Source organism: Procambarus clarkii, chromosome 51, assembly GCF_040958095.1.
Source record: "Procambarus clarkii isolate CNS0578487 chromosome 51, FALCON_Pclarkii_2.0, whole genome shotgun sequence".
NCBI lineage: Eukaryota > Metazoa > Arthropoda > Malacostraca > Decapoda > Cambaridae > Procambarus > Procambarus clarkii.
This window is the reverse complement of record NC_091200.1, coordinates 14490551-14512923: the sequence shown is the minus strand read 5'-3', so window position 1 is coordinate 14512923 and position 22373 is coordinate 14490551. Positions and strand designations below refer to the sequence as shown.

General features: G+C 45.6%; 1 protein-coding gene across 1 annotated transcript in view; it reads left to right on the top strand.

Moving 5' to 3' along the window:
- The window catches only part of LOC123774536 (insulin receptor-related protein), an 879124-nt gene that overhangs the window by 230363 nt on the left and 626388 nt on the right, over window positions 1-22373 (top strand). The window contains exon 2 of the mRNA XM_069303789.1: window positions 7280-7380. Within this exon, the coding sequence (XP_069159890.1) occupies window positions 7280-7380 (101 nt within the window). The remainder of the gene's footprint in view (window positions 1-7279; window positions 7381-22373) is intronic.

Below are 22373 nucleotides of genomic sequence, written 5' to 3'. Positions count from 1 at the left end.
GCAGGGCGGCGCTCCATCAAGTGACCATGGGTTAAGCGAGTATAGCCAATACGCAACCTCGCTAGAGCCGTTTCCTACTGCCGGTTACGGTGGCAGGAGGACGACCACGAGGACACAACCTTTAAGAGAACGTAGTTTGTTACCAGTAACAGACGACCAACAAGCCTGCCAACGGGTAAGGATGGAGGAATGGATAACCGGGTAATAGTCGGATTAAGGAATACCTTTACGTGAGATGGGACAGGAGCGGACAGCTGCCTTGGCGGTAGCATCCGCACGCTCATTTAAAGAGACATCAATATGGCTGGGAACCCAACAAAACTCAACAGACTTAAATTTACTGTGAACAAGAAACAGCCAATGCTGGATCTCGACTACCACTGGATGAACCGGATTAAAGGACTCGAGAGCCATGAAGGCACTACGAGAGTCAACAACAACTACAAAGGAAGATTGAGAACGAGAAAGCAGGAGACGAAGAGCATAGAGAATAGCATAAAGCTCCACTGTAAAGATGCTAGTCTCCGGAGGTAAGCGACACATATAAGTGCGATCAGGAAAAACAACAGAGTAGCCAACACCGTCCGCAGACTTAGACCCATCAGTGAAGACAGAAACGCAGCAGGAGTGAGAAGAAAAGTCCTCAAGGAAAAGGCCTATTAGAACCGTAGGAGGGGTAAAAGCTTTAGTGATACGGGTCAAGGATGCACAAAACTGAAGAAGGGGGACTCTCCACGGGGGCAAAGAACGAACAACACGAGGAGAAACATTAGAAATACAAATTGAAAGAGAGTCCTGTAAGCGAGATAACCGGACAGAAATAGGGAGGTGGTGAAGAGGAACAGGAACCGCAGGAGGGGTAAAGTTAAAGCACGACAGAGGCGAGAGGAAGGATGTTGTAAGGACCATGCAAGACAGCGAAGACAGTAGCGATCACGGTGGTCCTGGAGAGACAGGAAGCCAGTGTCAACATACAAGCTGAGGACGGGAGTCGAACGAAAGGCACCAGAACTCAGGTGCAACCCAGTATGGTGAAAAGCATCAAGACGGCGAAGAGTAGAAGGAGAAGCAGACGAGTATGCAGATTTTCTCTTGGATCTGTCTAAGAAATACTCAGACCTGGTGCATACTCTTACTCGTCAGCACCCTTCATTCATACCCAAGTCCTGCAGGTGGCATTGTCCCTTACTCAGCACAGCAGATTTACACACACCAACACACCAGCTACGAGGTCTGCCACAACACGCAGTTTCACTACTAATACTAACTTCAGAAGGCAGCTGAAAGATCAACTGCCTTCTGTGCAGCGTGTTTTTCATGTCTGCGTGTTGTTTCTCAAACAACACGCAGACATGAGGAGTCAATCTATCAGCAAACTGTCTGCCAACATCAGAGGCTTCATTACCATTGTGGCGATCTCACACACAGCTTTGTGAACACTCACTCATGAACAACCTTGATTCCCTAATTGCTAATGCAGCATAACTGTCAGCCCATCATAAATGTCGGTGACCTCAACCAGTATCTCAAACAGAGGGATTTTGATGAACTCTTAGCAGTCTTTAACCTTTGAAAGTTTTGTGAGTTTTCCAACCACATATCAAGCTTGTCTCTCGATCCTGTTGTAACTGACCTTCCTGCAAACATAGTTCACTGCAGACCTCTTGGATATGTTGATACTTCAGACCATCAGGCTATCTTTACTACACTGGCTATCCCGATATATCAAGGTGAAGAATCTGTTCGAACTACCTGGCTTGGTGACAGAAGGCACTGGCCCTCCACTCAAAACTTGAGGCAAATGTTTGGAATGTTTTGCTCCAGGGGGGCGTGAACAGCCAAGCAAACGCTTTCACCAGTAGTATACTGGTCCTTCAGTATAGGCATATCCCTCACCGGCAGTATGTGACCAAGCCCACTGATCAGCCTTGGTTTGGATATCGGTGCCGGATGGCAGCTGAAGCCAAAAACAAGGCCTGGAGGAGATTTAAACGGCATCCCTCGGCTCATAACAGAAACATTCACAGATAATCTTGTCGAATAATGAAAGAAATTCAAAAGTGGGCTATATCCAGATGGGAATCCGAAACTCGAAGAAAACTTGCATCTGGAAGGGTTGGATCCAAGGTCTGGAGGTCCCTGGTGAAGGATCGGCAGGGGACTCATCTGAGGTCACAGTCCTGCAACTAAACCTGGAGGATGAACCTGTTGCAACTTGCAATCAGGAGAATGCTGATCCACTGACAAACCACTTTGCTGCCAAGATGCAAGTCTCTGATCCTGAACGACAGCCTCCACATCTTGCTCCAAGTACTGTGTCTAGGATGACTGAAGTGGTAATACAGCAGGATGAAGTTCTCCATCTCCTTACAACGCTAGACACAAGCAAAGCTGTGGAGACAGATAAGGTCAGTCCACGACTACTACGCAGCTGCGCTGACCTGTTGGCTTCACCTCTTACATGACTCTTCCAACTCTGCGTAGCTCAAGGAATTTGGTCCTCCTTATGGAAGAAGACAGACGTTGTTCCAGTGCACAAAAAGATGAGCCGCTCATTAGGTGGTAACTACAGACCAGTGTCACTGTTCTCCATTACTGGCAAGATCCTAGAATCATTAATCACTCGGCAAATGATATAATTTTTTTTTTATTGTCGTCGACAATATCTGATCGACAGAATGGGTTTAGAAAAGGCGAATCTGGTGCTGATCTCTTGCTAAATCTCTCCACTAGGTCCCATCAGTCACTGGATGAGTCCAAGATCAGCTGTGTTGTTGCTCTAGACACAGCAGGAGCCTTTGATCGGATCTGGCACTCTGCATTAGTAGAGAAGCTTCAAGCACTAGGCATCGCAGGCTCCATCTTAGAGCTAATGAAAGATTACCATCAAGAACGAACTCGAAGGGTAGTCCTCAATGGAGCAGAATCCGAAAGCCACTCAATTTAGCAATAAAAGATGGAAAGTTTCTCGGCCTATTCCTAGACAAGAGACTCAACTTCAGTACCCCACATATAACACAACTAACAAAGGCTCAAAAACAGTTGGCATTCTCTCCAAAATCAGATATTATGTACCTAACTCTGCTCTCATCTCTCTATATTATGCACTAATCTATCCCTATCTTAACTATGGTATCTGTGCATGGGGTTCAACCACTGCAAACCACCTCAAGTCCATCATCACCCAGCAAAAATCTGCTATTAGAATAATAACAAATTCTGCTTTCAGACAACACTCAGCCCCCTTGTTTAACTCCCTAAACATGCTAAACATAATCTCACTCCACAAATTCTCTTGTGTCAACTACATTTACAAAACCCTGTTCTTAAATGCAAATCCTGCTCTGAAACTCTCCCTGGACAGATGTAATAGGACCCATTATCACCACACCAGAAATAAATATCTCTTTGATATCCCTAGAGTTAAACTTAATTTGTGTAAACACTATGCAAATAAAGGGACCCAGTCTATGGAACTCACTCCTTATTGAATTGAAAAGCTGTCCAACTTTTGCGTCATTCAAAAACAATACTAAAAAGTACCTAATTTCATCTTCATAGTTTTTTACCTTATACTTTAAAATTGCACTGTATCTATTGCTACCCAATCTCCCAATCTTTATGTACCCAATCCGAACATCTTTACCATTGTGATCATTGCTGTCTTCTTATATGTGCTGTTAATCTGTTGTATGGTGTCTATTAATCTTGTTTAAATTACCAATCAAGCTGTCAATGTAATCAATCAGAGCTTTAATATACCAATGTGCTTTAATATGCTTACTAATCTCCTTCATCTCATTTTTTTTCTTGCAATGTATTTGTTATCATTTCATTAATTCTGCTAGAATTTATCTACTTAAAATTATCTGTTAGATTAGGGACCTGCCCGAAACGCTGCACGTACTAGTGGCTTTACAAGATTGTAAATACTATGCTATGTATTCTCACAAACCCAATGTACCTTCTTGTATATAAATAAATAAAAAATAAAAATAAAATTGGTGCCAGCATTCCACAGGGTAGTGTGCTTGGCCCTCTGCTGTGGAATATCTATTTCAACGATTAACTTCATCTCGTTCCTGAAGCTCAAGCCTATGCTGATGACTGCACTCTAACCTTCACTTACAGAAAGGAAGAAGTACCAACTGCTGCAAGACTCAGCAATCACATGAAGGCTCTGGCACACAGTTGACTACATGCTCAACCTCTCTGTTATATTATTGTTACCTAATGTTGTTAATGAATAAAGGCTATTCCTACTGATGCATATAACAGTCTCATTAAATAAATGAGCCCCTAGAAGTTGGTTTCAACTGAGCTGAGGTAGGATTGCAGCTCTTGCTTGCAATTTCACAATGTTTCTTGTATAATAGATCCTTTGTGATAGTTTCTTGTGTGATAGTTTCAAAGAAATAAATGAGTTTCTAGGTGCAGGTTTCAGATGAGCTGAGGTAGGATAACAGCTGTTGCTTGCAGTTTCACTAGGTATGTCATTTAACAACCCATATGAACCCTAGTCTTAGTTCAAAAGAGAGAGAGAGAGAGAGAGAGAGAGAGAGAGAGAGAGAGAGAGAGAGAGAGAGAGAGAGAGAGAGAGAGAGAGAGAGAGAGAGAGAGAGAGAGAGAGAGAGAGAGGAAGAGAGAGAGATAGAGAGAGAGATAGAGAGAGAGAGAGAGAGAGAGAGAGAGAGAGAGAGAGAGAGAGAGAGAGAGAGAGAGAGAGAGAGAGAGAGAGAGAGAGAGAGAGAGAGAGAGAGAGAGAGAGGAAGAGAGGAAGAGAGGAAGAGAGGAAGAGAGGAAGAGAGGAAGAGAGAGAGAGAGAGAGAGAGAGAGAGAGAGAGAGAGAGAGAGAGAGAGAGAGAGAGAGAGAGAGAGAGAGAGAGAGAGAGAGAGAGAGAGAGAGAGAGAGAGAGGAAGAGAGGAAGAGAGGAAGAGAGGAAGAGAGGAAGAGAGGAAGAGAGGAAGAGAGAGAGAGAGAGAGAGAGAGAGAGAGAGAGAGAGAGAGAGAGAGAGAGAGAGAGAGAGAGAGAGAGAGAGAGAGAGAGAGAGAGAGAGAGAGAGAGAGAGAGAAAGAGAGAGAGAGAGAGAGAGAGAGAGAGAGAGAGAGAGAGAGAGAGAGAGAGAGAGAGAGAGAGAGAGAGAGAGAGAGAGAGAGAGAGAGAGAGAGAGAGAGAGAGAGGAAGAGAGGAAGAGAGGAAGAGAGGAAGAGAGAGAGAGAGAGAGAGAGAGAGAGAGAGAGAGAGAGAGAGAGAGAGAGAGAGAGAGAGAGAGAGAGAGAGGGAGAGAGAGAGAGAGAGAGAGAGAGAGAGAGAGAGAGAGAGAGAGAGAGAGAGAGAGAGAGAGAGAGAGAGAGAGAGAGAGAGAGAGAGAGAGAGAGAGAGAGAGAGAGGAAGAGAGGAAGAGAGGAAGAGAGGAAGAGAGAGAGAGAGAGAGAGAGAGAGAGAGAGAGAGAGAGAGAGAGAGAGAGAGAGAGAGAGAGAGAGAGAGAGAGAGAGAGAGAGAGAGAGAGAGAGAGAGAGAGAGAGAGAGAGAGAAGAGAGAGAGAGAGAGAGAGAGAGAGAGAGAGAGAGAGAGAGAGAGAGAGAGAGAGAGAGAGAGAGAGAGAGAGAGAGAGGGGGGGGAAGAAACGGAACTGTCAGGAGAAAGGGCCAAGCCATTGCGAAAATATAGCACTGGAAGGGATCAGGAAAAGGATTTGGGATGGGACGGGGGGAAGGAATAGTGCCCAACCACTTGGACGGTCGAGGGATTGAACGCCAACCTGCATGAAGCGAGACCGTCGCTCTACCGCCCAGCCAAAATGGTTTGATGATTGAGTGGTAGACAGGTATCCGGACACTGTCGACTAATATATCAATGAACTAGCTCAAAATGCTAAGTTTTTAAATCAAAGTATTCGCTTTTGTGTAACTGATGGCATTTTAAGTGTATTTATTATGTATGCTTTTGTTTGATCAATTAATTATTCTTTATTATGCACCCTATACCCATCCCGGGGGTGGTGGTGGAAAGGGTTACAGAGGCACATAATGGATTCAGGAACTAAACCCATTGAAGTTCGACTTTAATTCATTTAGCTAAGCAAGTGACAATCTTTTGAGGCTAGTTACACATTTGTTAATGTTACACACACATATGTGTCACGAGTGCATGTGTCAAAAACTTTTGTCATAGCTGTGTCTCGGAGGCCTGTTAAGAATTTAGTGGTGGTGGACCTTTAAATGTAGTCAAGGGAAATAGGTGATTGTATTTCAGCCTAGGGCAAATCAAGGAGTAAGGTAAACAGCCTACTACAAGGACATAAATTTATATGTATTAAACACAAGATATTACACATATGAAATGTGGTTCCTTACAACACCAGTTCATTATAATGTGATATAACCCCCCATGCGGGCTCTAGATACCCTAAGGCTCTCTGTCCCAAATCTGGAACCATTCACACAGCCACCACAGCTATCCACCGATGACACATATATTTACACCTCTAGAAAACCTGGACTCTCTCTTAAAGAAAACCTCCAAAAGTCTGCATAACTCCTCAACAATATCTTGTATCCCTGTTTAGATATAAAAGTAGGCTTAGCTGACTGTACGGCCGGAGAAAACCCCTCAAATAGCAGGACCGGGTTGGCAGCGATACACCTCGCCTCAAGTCAAGATGGCGTCCACCTCTCTTGCGTCATCGCCCTTTAATACTCTATGCTTTACATTTGCAATCAAACCCTTTATTGACTTTATTTACCATATTTTCTATGCATGCTTTTAGATTGAGACCATTTTTCCCTCATATAGTTAGGCTATTCCAGTTCACATTATTCCTGACAATCTCCTGCTGAGAAGGTACTACTTTGTTGGGCGGAGTATTACTGGTAACTCGCGGCCTTCCTGAAATCAGCTGTAGATATTTTCCTATCAAAAATTCTCCTCTGTGTCCACCAACATTTTATACTTGAAACTAACCTCCACAGGAGGTAAGGTTCGTAACAATATTCATATATACACAATCAAGTATACAAATACATACACATTTAAATAATCTTTTTATAACACAAGTGATTCAACAAGAGGTCACAACAGTCACTATACATCTATGGTGAGTCACGCAGTTACAAGTCTTTAGAAAAGGAAAAGTTTGTAAAATGTAATATTACTATATAAAAACAATTTTTTTTAGAAATATTAGTTATAACCTTTATTACTAAAATTTATATACAAACTATTGAGCGAGACACTATACTATAATTTATATTTGTGTGGTGTGTCTCCGGCACAGTATGCGGCAGTATGGACCTGAGGAACAACATCAGCGCCCTGCACAGGCTGTGTGGGTGTCGTGTCATCGACGGTCACCTTCACTTTGTTCTCCAGGAGCAGGTAAGACTCTACCGTCCTCCACGCGTTCTATACTGGACCGGGGTACTGTTTGTTACTCCCCCCCCCTACCCCACCCCACCCCTCACCCCGCTCGGGACCGAGTTCACTCCTGTACGAACATGGTCTCAACTGTGACTGATTAAGGGATAAGTTGTCAGTCATTTATCCCATCTTATGGTGAGAGGCTGGGTATGTATCCCCATCTTATGGTGAGAGGCTGGGTATGTATCCCCATCTTATGGTGAGAGGCTGGGTATGTATCCCCATCTTATGGTGAGAGGCTGGGTATGTATCCCCATCTTATGGTGAGAGGCTGGGTATTGTTACGGTTTTTGGTATCCCACGGGTCTTTGCTCTCCTGTACCTGGGCGTATCTGATCGCCCAGGGAGCCCCCAGTCTACCACGGGCTGAGACACTACCCGTGTCACGACCTTGCACCCATGGCGAGTGAGGAAATCCAACCTTATCTCTGTCACTCTCAGCTGAACTTGCCCGCCGAAACACTGGGAAACACATAGGTGAATCTTGCCACTAACCCGTAATCAAGGTCGACAGCTGGGTACCTATATTCACATCCCAGCAACACTTCTCAGTAGTCAATAAAGATAATGATCACAGCATAAATAATACACTAGCTCACCTATATCAAGGGGGTAATGGGAAGGAATTTACCAACCTTAATTCTCTCTGCTACAGAGACGACATATCCTCTGGCGATGATTGTTGAGGTCCTCTGTTCTGGTGGCCAATCCTCCATTGATCAAGGTCCGGTACACACAAGGTCCTTAGATGACTTGTAGTTGCGCGTCCTCTCCGTTCTCACTTCTAGAAGGCAGGTCCACCTCCTCCACAAAGCGCAAGTCGTCTCCCGTCTCCCACTGGAACTGTAAACAAACTTGCAGTATGGTTCAGTGTCCCCCTTCATATTATACACAGAAATCACAATGGCATGATGCATCATATGAACAAATCCACAAGGGTCGTGACGTGGGTTGGAACCTACGTTCGAGAGGATCCCAGACGCTGCCTTAATCGACTGAGCTTGGTAAAAGAATTGCGACCGGGAAATCATCCTGATTTACTAATGGATCCTGCAGTCTCTCCGAGACACAAACCAGGAAGGGGGGGCGGGGGGATTGCGTAAAACCATGGTTTGTGTCTCAGAGAGACTGCAGGATCCATTGGTAAATCAGGATAATTTACCTGGTCGCAATTCTTTTACCATGTCACAGCTCAATTGATTAAGGCAGCGTCTGGTATCCTCCCGGACGTATGTTCGAACCCTCGTCATGGCCCTTGTGGATTTGTCCCCTTCCTATCCTTCCAGTGGATTTGACCCAGTCACAGCAGCTCGCTTGATGTATCACAACATGGCCCACAGGGCATCAAGCACGACCCTCCCAGCGAAAACATCCTCCTTCGTCGTAGATTATCAGCAAACGAGCTCTTGGCGCTCTAACACCAACTAAGCCTTGCTTCCATGTACTCCCCAGGAGTCAGCTGGTCTTCCTCTACGTCTGTAGTATCAATGCGACCGCTTGGGTTCTCCGGCTGGGGGCTTCCTAGCCTCCAAACTGAGAGCTCACTTGAGCGTGTCCACGCTCAATGACATGCTGTGACACTGAGCGCGGCAAGGCACTGGGCCGACCGACCCCTCCGCCCTGTGGCGTCACCCCACCCAAGGGTGCCGCGCTATTGGTTACTTTCGTCACGTGACCTTACCTGGCCATTCACCAGATGGCTGACGCCAGGCTCATTTGGTGATAACATCCTCGCGCCGGCGCCATCTTGTGATACTAAAGGGCATAAGCCACCTGTAGTGACAAAACTAAATCAGCAAATTCACCTTCCACACGATAACTTTATATACTTTATATACACCAAAATGTTCCCTGAGCCTCCGAGAACGTGCGGGTTGCAGAGATTTGACTCTTTACGCAGGAGTAAGGAAGATGTAGGCGGAGCACAGTCACATACCCCTTCCCTTAAAATATGAGTCATATCTGTTTAGTGCACTCGGGAAAGGGCGTCTGCTATCACATTCTCCTTTTCTTTGATATGTCTAACTTCTAACCAATATCCTGCAATAACAAAGACCATCTCGTCAGTCTCTGGTTTGAGTTCTTCATTTTATATACGAATGTCAAGGGGTTGTGATCAGTGAACACTTGAAACGGTCTAGTACCTCCTCCCACACAGACGTCGAAATGCCTCAATAACAAAATCAGGGCTAACTCTTCTTTCTCCATCGTGCTGTAAGCTCGTTGATACCTCCCAAACTACTTCTAGTAGAAAGCTACTGGTCGGTGTACCTCGTGTCTTCCAGGGGCCAACATGGCTCCTATCACTATGTTGCTAGCATCGACATATAAAATGAATCCTGCTTCGAAATCAAGAGAGATCAACACCGGGGCTTCCGTCAGAATTTTTTTGTGTTTTCTCGAACGACTCTTGCCATGCCTTCCCCTCACTTCTTTCTAACATTCTTAGATAGTAATTCTGTCAGAGGATGAGCCACCGTTGAGAAATTCTTGCAAAAACCGTGGTAGTAGTAGAGAAGTAGCTCCGGTTGACCTTTTGATCAACCGGAGCTACTTCTTCTTGGCTCACGACAAAGCTTAAATATTCCAACTTAGCCTTCCAGAACTTGCTTTTGGCTAGGCTAATCATCAGGTTCGCCTCTTCTAATAATTCTCTTAGTTGATCCATATGCGCCTTCCAACTGTTGGCTTACACTACTATGTCGACGATGTATACTGTGCAACCTTCAGCTCCTCGTAGTACCCCATTTATCATTCTTTGGAATAAACCTCAGATATTCTTCATGCCGAACGGAAGTACTTTGAACTGGTACAAGCCGTCCGGTTTTACAAACGCAGAGATCTTCCTTGCACTTGGAGATAAAGGTATCTGATAGTAGCCTGTCAACAGATCGACTTTGGAAACCTACTTGGCGTTTCCCACTTGGTCGATACAATCACTTACTCGAGACATAGGGTAGGAATCTGACACGGTGGTTACCTTGAGGTTATGTTGAGAAGATTTCGGGGCTTAGTGTCCCCGAAATCTCCTAGTAGTGTCTCCTCGAACAGGCCTCCACCCCCAGGAAGCAGCCCATAACAGCCAACTAACTCCCACATACCTATTTACTGCTAGGTAACAGGAGCATCAGGGTGAAAGAAACTCTGCCCATTGTTTCTCGCCGGCACCCGGGATCGAACCCGGGACCACAGGATCAGATGTCCAGTGTTCTGTCCGCTCAGCCATTGAGGGAATTTACCCTCCGATAATCTGTACAAAAACGGAACGAACCATTACCCTTCTTCACCAACACACAGGGTGAACTCCACTCACTATTGCTAGGCTCGGCAAGATCATTTGCCAACAAATATTCTACCTCTTCTTGCATGAGCTGCCTCTTCTCTGGGCTGTCCTAATAGGCATTCAGTTTAATCGGTTTTCCAGCCCTCACTTCCACCTCATGTACCATGTTCCGGTGCCGTCGGGGCACTTCCGTGAAGAGTGACTCTTTCTTCCTCAGCAGAGTCACAAGGTCGTCTCTCTGCCTCACATCCAGATGATGCGGTTTCTCCTCTAGGTGTGTCAAACTCTCGGTGTTGGAGAGACGAGTACCAATGGCACGGGTCCACTGCCCTCCCTCCGATGGCAACTCTTGGCTCAGTTCCATACACAGAACCATCCTCTCTCCTCCTAATCACGCAATGTCTTCTCCCTGCTTGCGTCTTCCTGTTCCGCCTGGAAGTATGGTTTCAGTCGGTTTATGTGACACACCTGTGTCTTTCGAGGGCGATTCGGATTGCTGATCTCGTAGTTCACCTTACCTACTCGCCTGACAATCGAGTAGGGACAACCAAAGCACGATTCCGTAACTCTATCATCTCCGGGTAGCAGCATCATCACCTTGGCTCAATCACCTCGGCTCGATCACTTTAAACTTTTTTGGGACAGCATTTCGAGCGTACCAGACCAATATCTTCTCCTGTGCTGTCCTCAGGTGTTCAGCCGCCAGCTTCTTCTCCGTTTGTAATCGTTCCCTGAACTTCTGCACGTACTCTTCCACTGTTACCAATGCCTTCCCTGACGTCAATCGCTCCTTCAAGATTACTAAAGGACTTCTCACTTCATGACTGTATTCAAGTTCAAAAGGTGAGAATCCCAGAGATTCTACAACAGCGTCTCTTATCGCAAACAAGGCTGGAAATACGGCCTCGTCCCATTTCGCCCCCTGTTCTGCGCAATATACTCTCAACACAGTCTTCAGTGTCGAGTGGAACCTCTCAATTGTTTCCTGCGACCGAGGTCTATAGGGTGAAGATCGTAGTTGCGTTATTACCCAGCCCGCGATAGTCTGTCTAAACCACTTTGACTGGAATACACTCCCCACAGTCTGACTGGATCTCTTTGGGCACTCCTACCAAGAGAAGAATCACTTCCCATCTCATGGTGAAGGTGTCCCATAATGACTTTCGACGTCACCTTCCACACCGGGATCGCTTCTGGAAAATGTGTAGAAGCGCACATGATGGTGAGTAAATAATTGTTCTCCCGTTTTGACAAAGGTAAGGTTCCCACAACGTCGACAATTAGGCGCTCAAACGCCTGGCCAAAAGCAGGAGCAGGTACCAGAGGGGCCAGCGGTATTGTGGGGACGTTCTTCCATGTCTTTTGACACGGAAAATATGTTTTGCAATGTCTCTTCACATCGGTGTCCATTCCCGACCAATAAAAATGCTCTCTAATCTAGCTTAGTGTCTTGGTCACTTGTAAGTGATCTGTGGGATCCACAGAGTGCGCAAGCTCTAGTACCGCGTCCCTACATCGCGCCGGCACTATCACTTGATGCCTCACTCCCAACACTCCATCATCCGCCTCCATTTGCACCGGTCTCCACTGTCTCATCAACACTCTTTTCTCTAAAAAGAGGTGAATCGGTGAGTCAGGTCCCGCGAGACCTCCCTCGGCCTCCCGCACAAATTCGAGAAACTCCTCCTCCTTCTGCTGCTCGCATAGACGGGCACGATCAACTCCGTGAGGACGACTGGTGGGAGTAATCTGGATACTTCCAACCGGACATTCCCCTCCTAACACTTCTCCTCCGGCCTCTTCTTCGAACAGATGATTGAGCCCCCAGGTCATCCGGTATATCCTCTCCAGTATGACCAAATCTGCTCACATCATCCTCCTCGACGCCCCGATACCGGAAACGCCACCTTCGCGTTTTCCGTCGCGTCATCCTCGGTGTCCATTGCGCTGCTTCTTCTGTAGAGCTTCACACACTCCTCTCACACTTGATGATGTTTGGGAGAACACCCACACCCCCCAAAAGGAGTCATTTCCTAAAATCACTTGCGCCTCCATGCTAGGAAGCAAAGCACCAGCCCCCACTACTAAGGTCTGGCAACCGTAGTCTGAATTGAGTGTCACCTCGTGGAGGGGACATTCTCACTCGGACCCCCAACATTCTTATCATGGTTATTCCCACACTGGAGCTCTCGTAACCCACAAGGAATAGGGTCTCACTAACCAAGGTGAAATCGGACCCAGTATCCCTCAACATCCTCACTGGGACTGGGTCAGCTTCTCCTACCCTCACAGTTCCTTCAAATACAAAGGGGTGAATCCTCTTCTCCCTCTTCATTGGAATCTTCTTTAGAGTATCGTTGACTAGCCCGCCTTCCATCCTAATGAAAGCCAAGATAACCCCGTGCTTTTGGCAGCCACACTCTCGCGCAGTGTCCACGTCCCCCACAATTATGGTGAGAGGCTGGGTATGTATCTCATGTTATGGTGAGAGGCGGGGTATGTATCTCATGTTATGGTGAGAGGCGGGGTATGTATCTCATGTTATGGTGAGAGGCTGGGTATGTGTCCAATCTTATGGTGAGAGGCTGGGTATGTGTCCCATCGTATGGTGAGAGACTGGATATGGCATAATCCTTCTAAGACTCAGAATGAACCATATTCCCGTTTATTGGAAATTATTTAAGCTGGCTTGTAAGTCTGTTTTCTGATTGGGAATGTTTACACGTTACTTGTTAAAGTTACTTGAAGTTGTCCAGCTATAGCTGCCTTTTTCCTGCACATTATTATGTAGCAGTGTGAGGGATCTTTTTTACTGATTAATTATTGTGCGTTTTTGCCTTTCATTTAGTGGATATTTTAAGTGTTGATGTGAGCGTATGTTTTTGTTGCTATCATATTGTCAAAATATGTTCCATAATTCTTGTATGTCGGGTGATTTGAGCGATGAAATTGCTCTGCTCAAGCTAATGAAACCTGTATTTTGTTGCCACATATTGCATCTAGTGTTTGGCAGTGAATCCTTAAGAGGGAAAGTAGCAGAGAAGACAAATAGTCAACCCGTCCTCTTAAAACTTTTCTTAAAAATTGTCCGTTTTCTGTTTGAGTCGTCCGGCCGACTCTGTAAGGTTAGAATAGATGACTTTCAATTCACGTTTTTCATAACGTTTTGAAACTTTATGAAAATTTCCTGCCCACCTAACCTATCAGACGACCCTTAACTTACTGTTGTTGAAAAAAAAAATCCCAAATTTATTTTCATTTTTTTTTTCATTTTCAAATTATGTCCAAATTCGGCCATACGGGCAAACGGCCAAAAGCGACGTTCTTTTTAAGAGGACAGATTGCCAGTAGTTATGCCTAATATTCTTTTTGTTAAATACTCACAACCCAGCCACATCTCTGCTGTGTTAAATAATGTTGATGCAATGACAGATGTATGTACATTAGGTCTGTTTATCAATAGATACATGGCTAATACTTCATTTTTGATTTAGTGATCCATACCACCCTTAGCAATCATGTGATGCGGTGACCTCACCAGACATGATAATATCTTAGTGTATTTGACTACTACATTGTGCACGTGTAAAGTGGAGTTTAGGTTTTTATATATTTCCATTCTCAAATATGGTAGTTGATGTATTGTTTATAAATGAATATAATATATTTTCTATCTTCATGTTTTTTCAGTTACAAAAAAATGCCAAAGATAAAATAGTTAATGGATTTAAGTGTTGTAATTTACGCTTTATTTCTTATCATTACGTCTGTTATCATTACGTCAAATTATCATTACGTCTGTTGTAAGAAAATGACTTATATTAATTATCGCAAAAACCGAATATAATTATAACTTCAACAAATCTAAGTTTTTATGTTTAACAAATTTATTTCAATTCTTATCCAGTACATATATAAGGTAGGAGATAGCGGAGAGAACTGCGTTTGTTGTACCTTGGCTTTAGCAAAGCCTTCAGCACTCTCCACCACAAAACACTCTCTCCAAAGATTAGAAACACACAATACTGGGAAGATATCTCATGGTGAGCTACGGCTTGCTTATTTCACGACAAGCAGAGAGATGCCATACCGGAGTTGTGTGAGCGTGGTGTACCACAGCACGTGGTGTACCACAGCACGTGGTGTACCACAGCACGTGGTGTACCACAGCACGTGGTGTACCACAGCACGTGGTGTACCACAGCACGTGGTGTACCACAGCACGTGGCGTACCACAGCACGTGGTGTACCACAGCACGTGGTGTACCACAGCACGTGGTGTACCACAGCACGTGGTGTACCACAGCACGTGGCGTACCACAGCACGTGGTGTACCACAGCACGTGGCGTACCACAGCACGTGGTGTACCACAGCACGTGGTGTACCACAGCACGTGGTGTACAACAACACGTGGTGTACCACAGCACGTGGTGTACAACAACACGTGGTTTACCACAGCACGTGGTGTACCACAGCACGTGGTGTACCACAGAACGTGGTGTACAACAACACGTGGTTTACCACAGCACGTGGTGTACCACAGAACGTGGTGTACAACAGCACGTGGTGTACCACAGCACGTGGTGTACCACAGCACGTGGTGTACAACAACACGTGGTTTACCACAGCACGTGGTGTACCACAGAACGTGGTGTACAACAGCACGTGGTGTACCACAGCACGTGGTGTACCACAGAACGTGGTGTACCACAGCACGTGGTTTACCACAACACATGGTTTACCACAGCACGTGGTGTACCACAGCACGTGGTGTACCACAGAACGTGGTGTACAACAACACGTGGTGTACCACAGCACGTGGTGTACAACAACACGTGGTTTACCACAGCACGTGGTGTACCACAGCACGTGGTGTACAACAACACGTGGTTTACCACAGCACGTGGTGTACCACAGCACGTGGTGTACAACAACATGTGGTTTACCACAGCATGTGGTTTACCACAGCACGTGGTGTACCACAGCACGTGGTGTACAACAACACGTGGTTTACCACAGCACGTGGTGTACCACAGCACGTGGTGTACAACAACACGTGGTGTACCACAGCACGTGGTGTACAACAGCACGTGATGTACCACAGCACGTGGTGTACAACACGTGGTGTACCACAGCACATGGTGTACAACAGCACGTGGTGTACAACAGCACGTGGTGTACTACAGCACGTGGTGTACCACAGCACGTGGTGCGCCACAGCACGTGGTGTACCACAGCACGTGGTGTACCTCAGCACGTGGTGCGCCACAGCACGTGGTGTACCACAGCACGTGGTGTACAACAGCACGTGGTGTACAACAGCATGTGGTGTACAACAGCACGTGATGTACCACAGCACGTGGTGTACAACACGTGGTGTACCACAGTACGTGGTGTACCACAGCACGTGGTGTACAACAGTACGTGGTGTACAACAGCACGTGGTGTACAACAGCATGTGGTGTACCACAGCACGTGGTGTACAACAACACGTGGTGTACCACAGTACGTGGTGTACAACAGTACGTGGTGTACCACAGCACGTGGTGTACAACAACACATGGTGTACCACAGTACGTGGTGTACAACAGTACGTGGTGTACCACAGTACGTAATGTACAACAGCACGTGGTGTACAACAGCACGTGGTGTACAACAGCACGTGGTGTACAACAGTACGTGGTGTACAACAGTACGTGCTGTACAACAGTACGTGGTGTACCACAGCACATAGTGTACAACAGCACGTGGTGTACAACAGTACGTGGTGTACAACAGCACGTGGTGTACCACAGTTCGTGGTGTACAACAGTACGTGGTGTACCACAGCACATAGTGTACAACAGCACGTGGTGTACAACAGCACGTGGTGTACCACAGTACGTGGTGTACAACAGTACGTGGTGTACCACAGCACATAGTGTACAACAACACGTGGTGTACCACAGCACGTGGCGTACAACAGCACGTGGTGTACCACAGCACGTGGTGTACAACAGCACGTGGTGTACAACAGCACGTGGTGTACCACAGCACGTGGTGTACCACAGCACGTGGTGTACAACAGCACGTGGTGTACAACAGTACGTGGTGTACAACAGCACGTGGTGTACAACAGCATGTGGTGTACCACAGTACGTGGTGTACCACAGTACGTGGTGTACCACAGCACGTGGTGTTCAACAGCACGTGGTGTACAACAGCACGTGGTGTACAACAGCACGTGGTGTACCACAGCACGTGGTGTACCACAGTACGTGGTGTACCACAGTACGTGGTGTACCACAGCACGTGGTGTACAACAGCACGTGGTGTACAACAGCACGTGGTGTACCACAGTACGTGGTGTACCACAGCACGTGGTGTACAACAACACGTGGTGTACAACAGCACGTGGTGTACCACAGCACGTGGTGCGCCACAGCACGTAGTATGTCACAGCACGTGGTGTACCTCAGCAGGTGGTATACAACAACTCATGGTGTACAACAGCACGTGGTGTACAACAGCACGTGGTGTACCACAGTACGTGGTATGACAGCACGTGGTGTACCATAGCACGTGGTGTACAACAGCAGGTGGTGTACAACAGCAGGTGGTGTACAACAGCACGTGGTGTACCACAGCACGTGGTGTACCACAGCACGTGGTGTACCACAGCAAGTGGTGTATCACAGCACGTGGTGTACCTCAGCAGGTGGCATACAACAACTCATGGTGTACAACAGCACGTGGTGTACAACAGCAAGTGGTGTATCACAGCACGTGGTGTACCACAGTACGTGGTATGACACAGCACGTGGTGTACCACAGTACGTGGTATGACACAGCACGTGGTGTACCACAGCACGTGGTGTACAACAGCAGGTGGTGTACAGAAGCACGTGGTGTACCACAGCACGTGGTGTACAACAGCAAGTGGTATGTCACAGCACGTGGTGTACAACAGCAGGTGGTGTACAACAGCACGTGGTGTACCACAGCACGTGGTGCGCCACAGCACGTGGTATGTCACAGCACATAGTGAGCCACAGTACGTGGTGTGCTACAGGTCTCCTTGACCTCTCCTGTTGCCGCATATATTAACGATTTAGACACAGAGCTACATAACAGCATTTTGAAATTCGTAGACGAAATCAAAATGTAATGGGAAATAATTATTGTGGTCGAGAGCAAGACGCCTGTATTTATCCAACTTAGTCCAACTTAGCTATTTACTGACCTTCCCTGGGATGCAACCCACAACAGTTGACTAACTCTCTGGAACCTTTTCTATTGCTAAATGAAAAGATAAATCAGGAAATATTTTGTCCTGCCTGGGGATCTCCTGCTCTGGGTCATGAGCCAAGGACATAAACTACAAAAGTGCTACACGACAATGTGGAAAGGATTTTAAGATTGACTAAAGATTGGCAGATGCAAATCAGTGCTGAAAAATGTAGGGTTTGGAGCGAAGGTTACAATGAGACTAGTTACTAGAGATCTACTGGAATATGTTGAAATTGCGATAAAAGAATGTAAAATAGATCTAGGAGTACTGATTACTAGGAATCTTAAGCAAAAAATTTAATTCGCTGATTAAAGCAAATAGGTTATTGGATTTATTTCTTGAAGCATTAGCAGTGAGATCTTACTTTATTTTTCAGGATTTTCTTGCCCTTATTCGGCCCCGTTTAGATTATGCAGTTAAGTTTTAGTCTCATACAATACAATCTACATGAATTCCTTTCACTGTGCAAAAAGAATGAAAAAAATAATTCTAGGAATTAGAAATTTACGTTATGATGAGATACTAGTAAAGCTAAACTTACATTCTTGAGAAAGACGAAGAGAAAGGTGATAGGACTGAAGAACACAAAATGGTAGGAGGTGTAACAAAGAGACTCTGAACAACGATTCATCTAACCTAACCTAACATAAATTTTACTTGAAATATTCAGTTAATATATGCAATGAAATCTCAACGTGATATGTCTATGACAACAATCATCCGAGCAGGACGGTGGGATCGAACTAGCATACTGGTGAGTTTAGACAGACTCCGGATCGTCTAACAACATCAACCACCAACAACAACAACATCACCACCACCAACAACAACAACAACATCACCACCACCAACAACAACATCACCACCAACAACACCAACATCACCACCACCAACAACAACATCACCACCAACAACAACAACATCACCACCAACAACAACAACATCACCACCAACAACAACAACATCACCACCAACAACAACAACATCACCACCAACAACAACAACATAACCACCACCAACAACAACAACAACATCACCACCAACAACAACAACATCACCACCACCACCAACAACAACAACATCACCACCACCAACAACAACATCACCACCACCAACAACAACAACATCACCACCACCAACAACAACATCACCACCAACAACAACATCACCACCACCAACAACAACAACATCACCACCACCAACAACAACATCACCACCAACAACAACATCACCACCACCACCACCAACAACAACATCACCACCACCACCAACAACAACAACAACATCACCACCACCAACAACAACATCGCCACCACCAACAACAACATCACCACCACCAACAACAACATCGCCACCACCAACAACAACATCACCACCACCAACAACAACAACAACAACATCACCACCACCAACAACAACATCACCACCACCAACAACAACATCACCACCACCAACAACAACAACAACAACATCACCACCACCAACAACAACATCACCACCACCAACAACAACATCACCACCACCAACAACAACATCACCACCACCAACAACAACATCACCACCACCAACAACAACATCGCCACCACCAACAACAACATCACCACCACCAACAACAACAACAACATCACCACCACCAACAACAACATCACCACCACCAACAACAACATCACCACCACCACCAACAACAACAACAACAACATCACCACCACCAACAACAACATCACCACCACCAACAACAACAACAACAACATCACCACCACCACCAACAACAACATCACCACCAACAACAACAACATCACCACCACCACCAACAACAACAACATCACCACCACCAACAACAACAACAACAACATCACCACCAACAACAACATCACCACCACCAACAACAACATCACCACCAACAACAACAACAACAAAACCACCACCAACAACAACATCACCGCCACCAACAACAACAACAACAAAACCACCACCAACAACAACAACAACAACAACATCACCACCAACAACAACATCACCACCAACAATAACAACATCACCACCAACAACAACAACATCACCACCACCAACAACAACAACATCACCACCAGCAACAACAACAACATCACCACCAACAACAACAACATCACCACCAACAACAACATCACCACCAACAATAACAACATCACCACCAACAACAACAACATCACCACCACCAACAACAACAACATCACCACCACCAACAACAACAACATCACCACCAGCAACAACAACAACATCACCACCAACAACAACAACATCACCACCAACAACAACAACATCACCACCAACAACAACAACATCACCACCAACAACAACAACATCACCACCAACAACAACAACATCACCACCAACAACAACAACATCACCACCAACAACAACAACATCACCACCAACAACAACATTCTGCTCCAGAGATTTTTTCATTCAATACCTTTGTCCTGTAGACCAATGTTCATAACTGATTACTTCCCTTGAATTCTGTGAAGGACAAAGTTGGCTAAGAGGATGTTCCAAACTCAGTTTAAAATATAAATCAATAAACTCTCTTATTTGGTGAACTCCTTTTTCCATTTATTTCTCCCGATGATATAATCGTCAATTATATATGTCTACCTTGTGAGATATAATTAATATTATCTTTTGCATTCATTCTGCTTTGATAAATAAGCCAGCTGATGGCCAGTCAGCAGGGCTAGACACTGGTTAATTAATGTCTTACAAAATGACTGATGACGTCAAGGAGGTCCAGCATAAGGGCACATTTACCCCTTACCGCAACAATCCTAACCGAGTTGCCAAGCTGTTAATTGTGCGAATTATTCAAAGTGCTGTGCAAGTGGGTGATAAGGGAAGTGTGAGGGAAGCGACTGGCAGCTACGACTTTTTCTTATCTCGTGAGGCGCGAGGGGTGAGCACCCAGCGAAGCGTTACTAATATTCTGAACCTTCTATACCGAAGGAAAAAACTAGGTAGTAAGTGTGCAGAGCCGTGGTGGGAGCACAGCCGCCAGGTGTGGTGGTGCTGCTGTTGCCTGCTGGCTCACCTCACTATGTCTTATACAATCCTCCTCTCGTCACTCATTTGTCCATTTCTGCGCTTTTATGAAATGGGTTCTTTGGCTTGATTATATATTAATGCTCTCCAAGGCTCTTGACTTCTCGTTTATCAGAGTAGATCATATTTCCATTTGAAGATTCTTTTGGAGTTATGCGCATTTGTGTATTTGTGAACTTTTCAACCTGATTGTCTTCTGCGCTTGTCAGAATAGCCAGAGCAGTGAACCAAGACTGTATCTGGCTTCTATAGAAAAGCCCATGAAAACACTTTATCCTTATGGGAGACATGACTCAACATCACGTAGCACGAACATTTGACGATATGATAGCCATCGTTAGTCTGACGAACCATATAAGCTTTTTTACTAGTTTGTCAGGATGATCAGTTGACTCCGAGATCACGTAGCTGGCAGCAAGCCTTGCACCGTGCCGTCCACTGGGCTATGCTGGCTCCGCGCATCATTAAGGATTAGACTGAGAGAGATAGTGTGGTGCCTCGCACCACCTTGGCTCTGGGACAAGGCAGAACGACAGGAACTTCCTAGAACTTCTCAGACATTCTAGAGAACGAAAATTGGGATGGGTTTTTGTACGCTGCCGCCAATCAAGAAAACGGGCTGCACTGCCATACCATTGAGAGCGATAGCATGCGCAAGAGAGAGAGTTGATAATTGGGCCTTACTCTATAGATGATCAAAGACCATCTCTAAGTGGCTGGATAAATTCACATACGAAAATCATGAAAAAGTTAAGTTCAGTATGAAAAAGCATTTATGAAAAGTATGAAAAAGTAAAGTTCAGAATGAAAAGCATTATAAAATGACAACAACATTTCCACCACTGCTAGATTATTTGTAATTTATGTGATATTTACAGTAACTTGTGAGTCGTCTGAAGTTACTTGGGACGGAGTCACTAATGATAGTCTCGTTAGTTTTAGCGGGTATTATGTAGCTATGTGTGAAGTCTCCTTACCTTGAGGTCACCTTGAGGTGCTTCCGGGGCTTAGCGTCCCCGCGGCCCGGTCGTAGACCAGGCTGTTGGACGCGGCTGCTCGCAGCCTGACGTACGAATCACAGCCTGGTTGATCACGTATCCTTTGGAGGTGCTTATCCATTTCTCTCTTGAACACTGAGAGGGGTCGGCCAGTTATGCCCCTTATGTGAAATGGAAGCGTGTTGAACAGTCTCAGGCCTCTGATGTTGATAGTTCTCTCTCAGAGTAACTATTGCACCTTGCTTTTCAACGGGGGTATTCTGCACATCCTGCCATGTCTCCTGATCTCATGTGATGTTTCTGTGTGCAGATTTGGGAGCAACC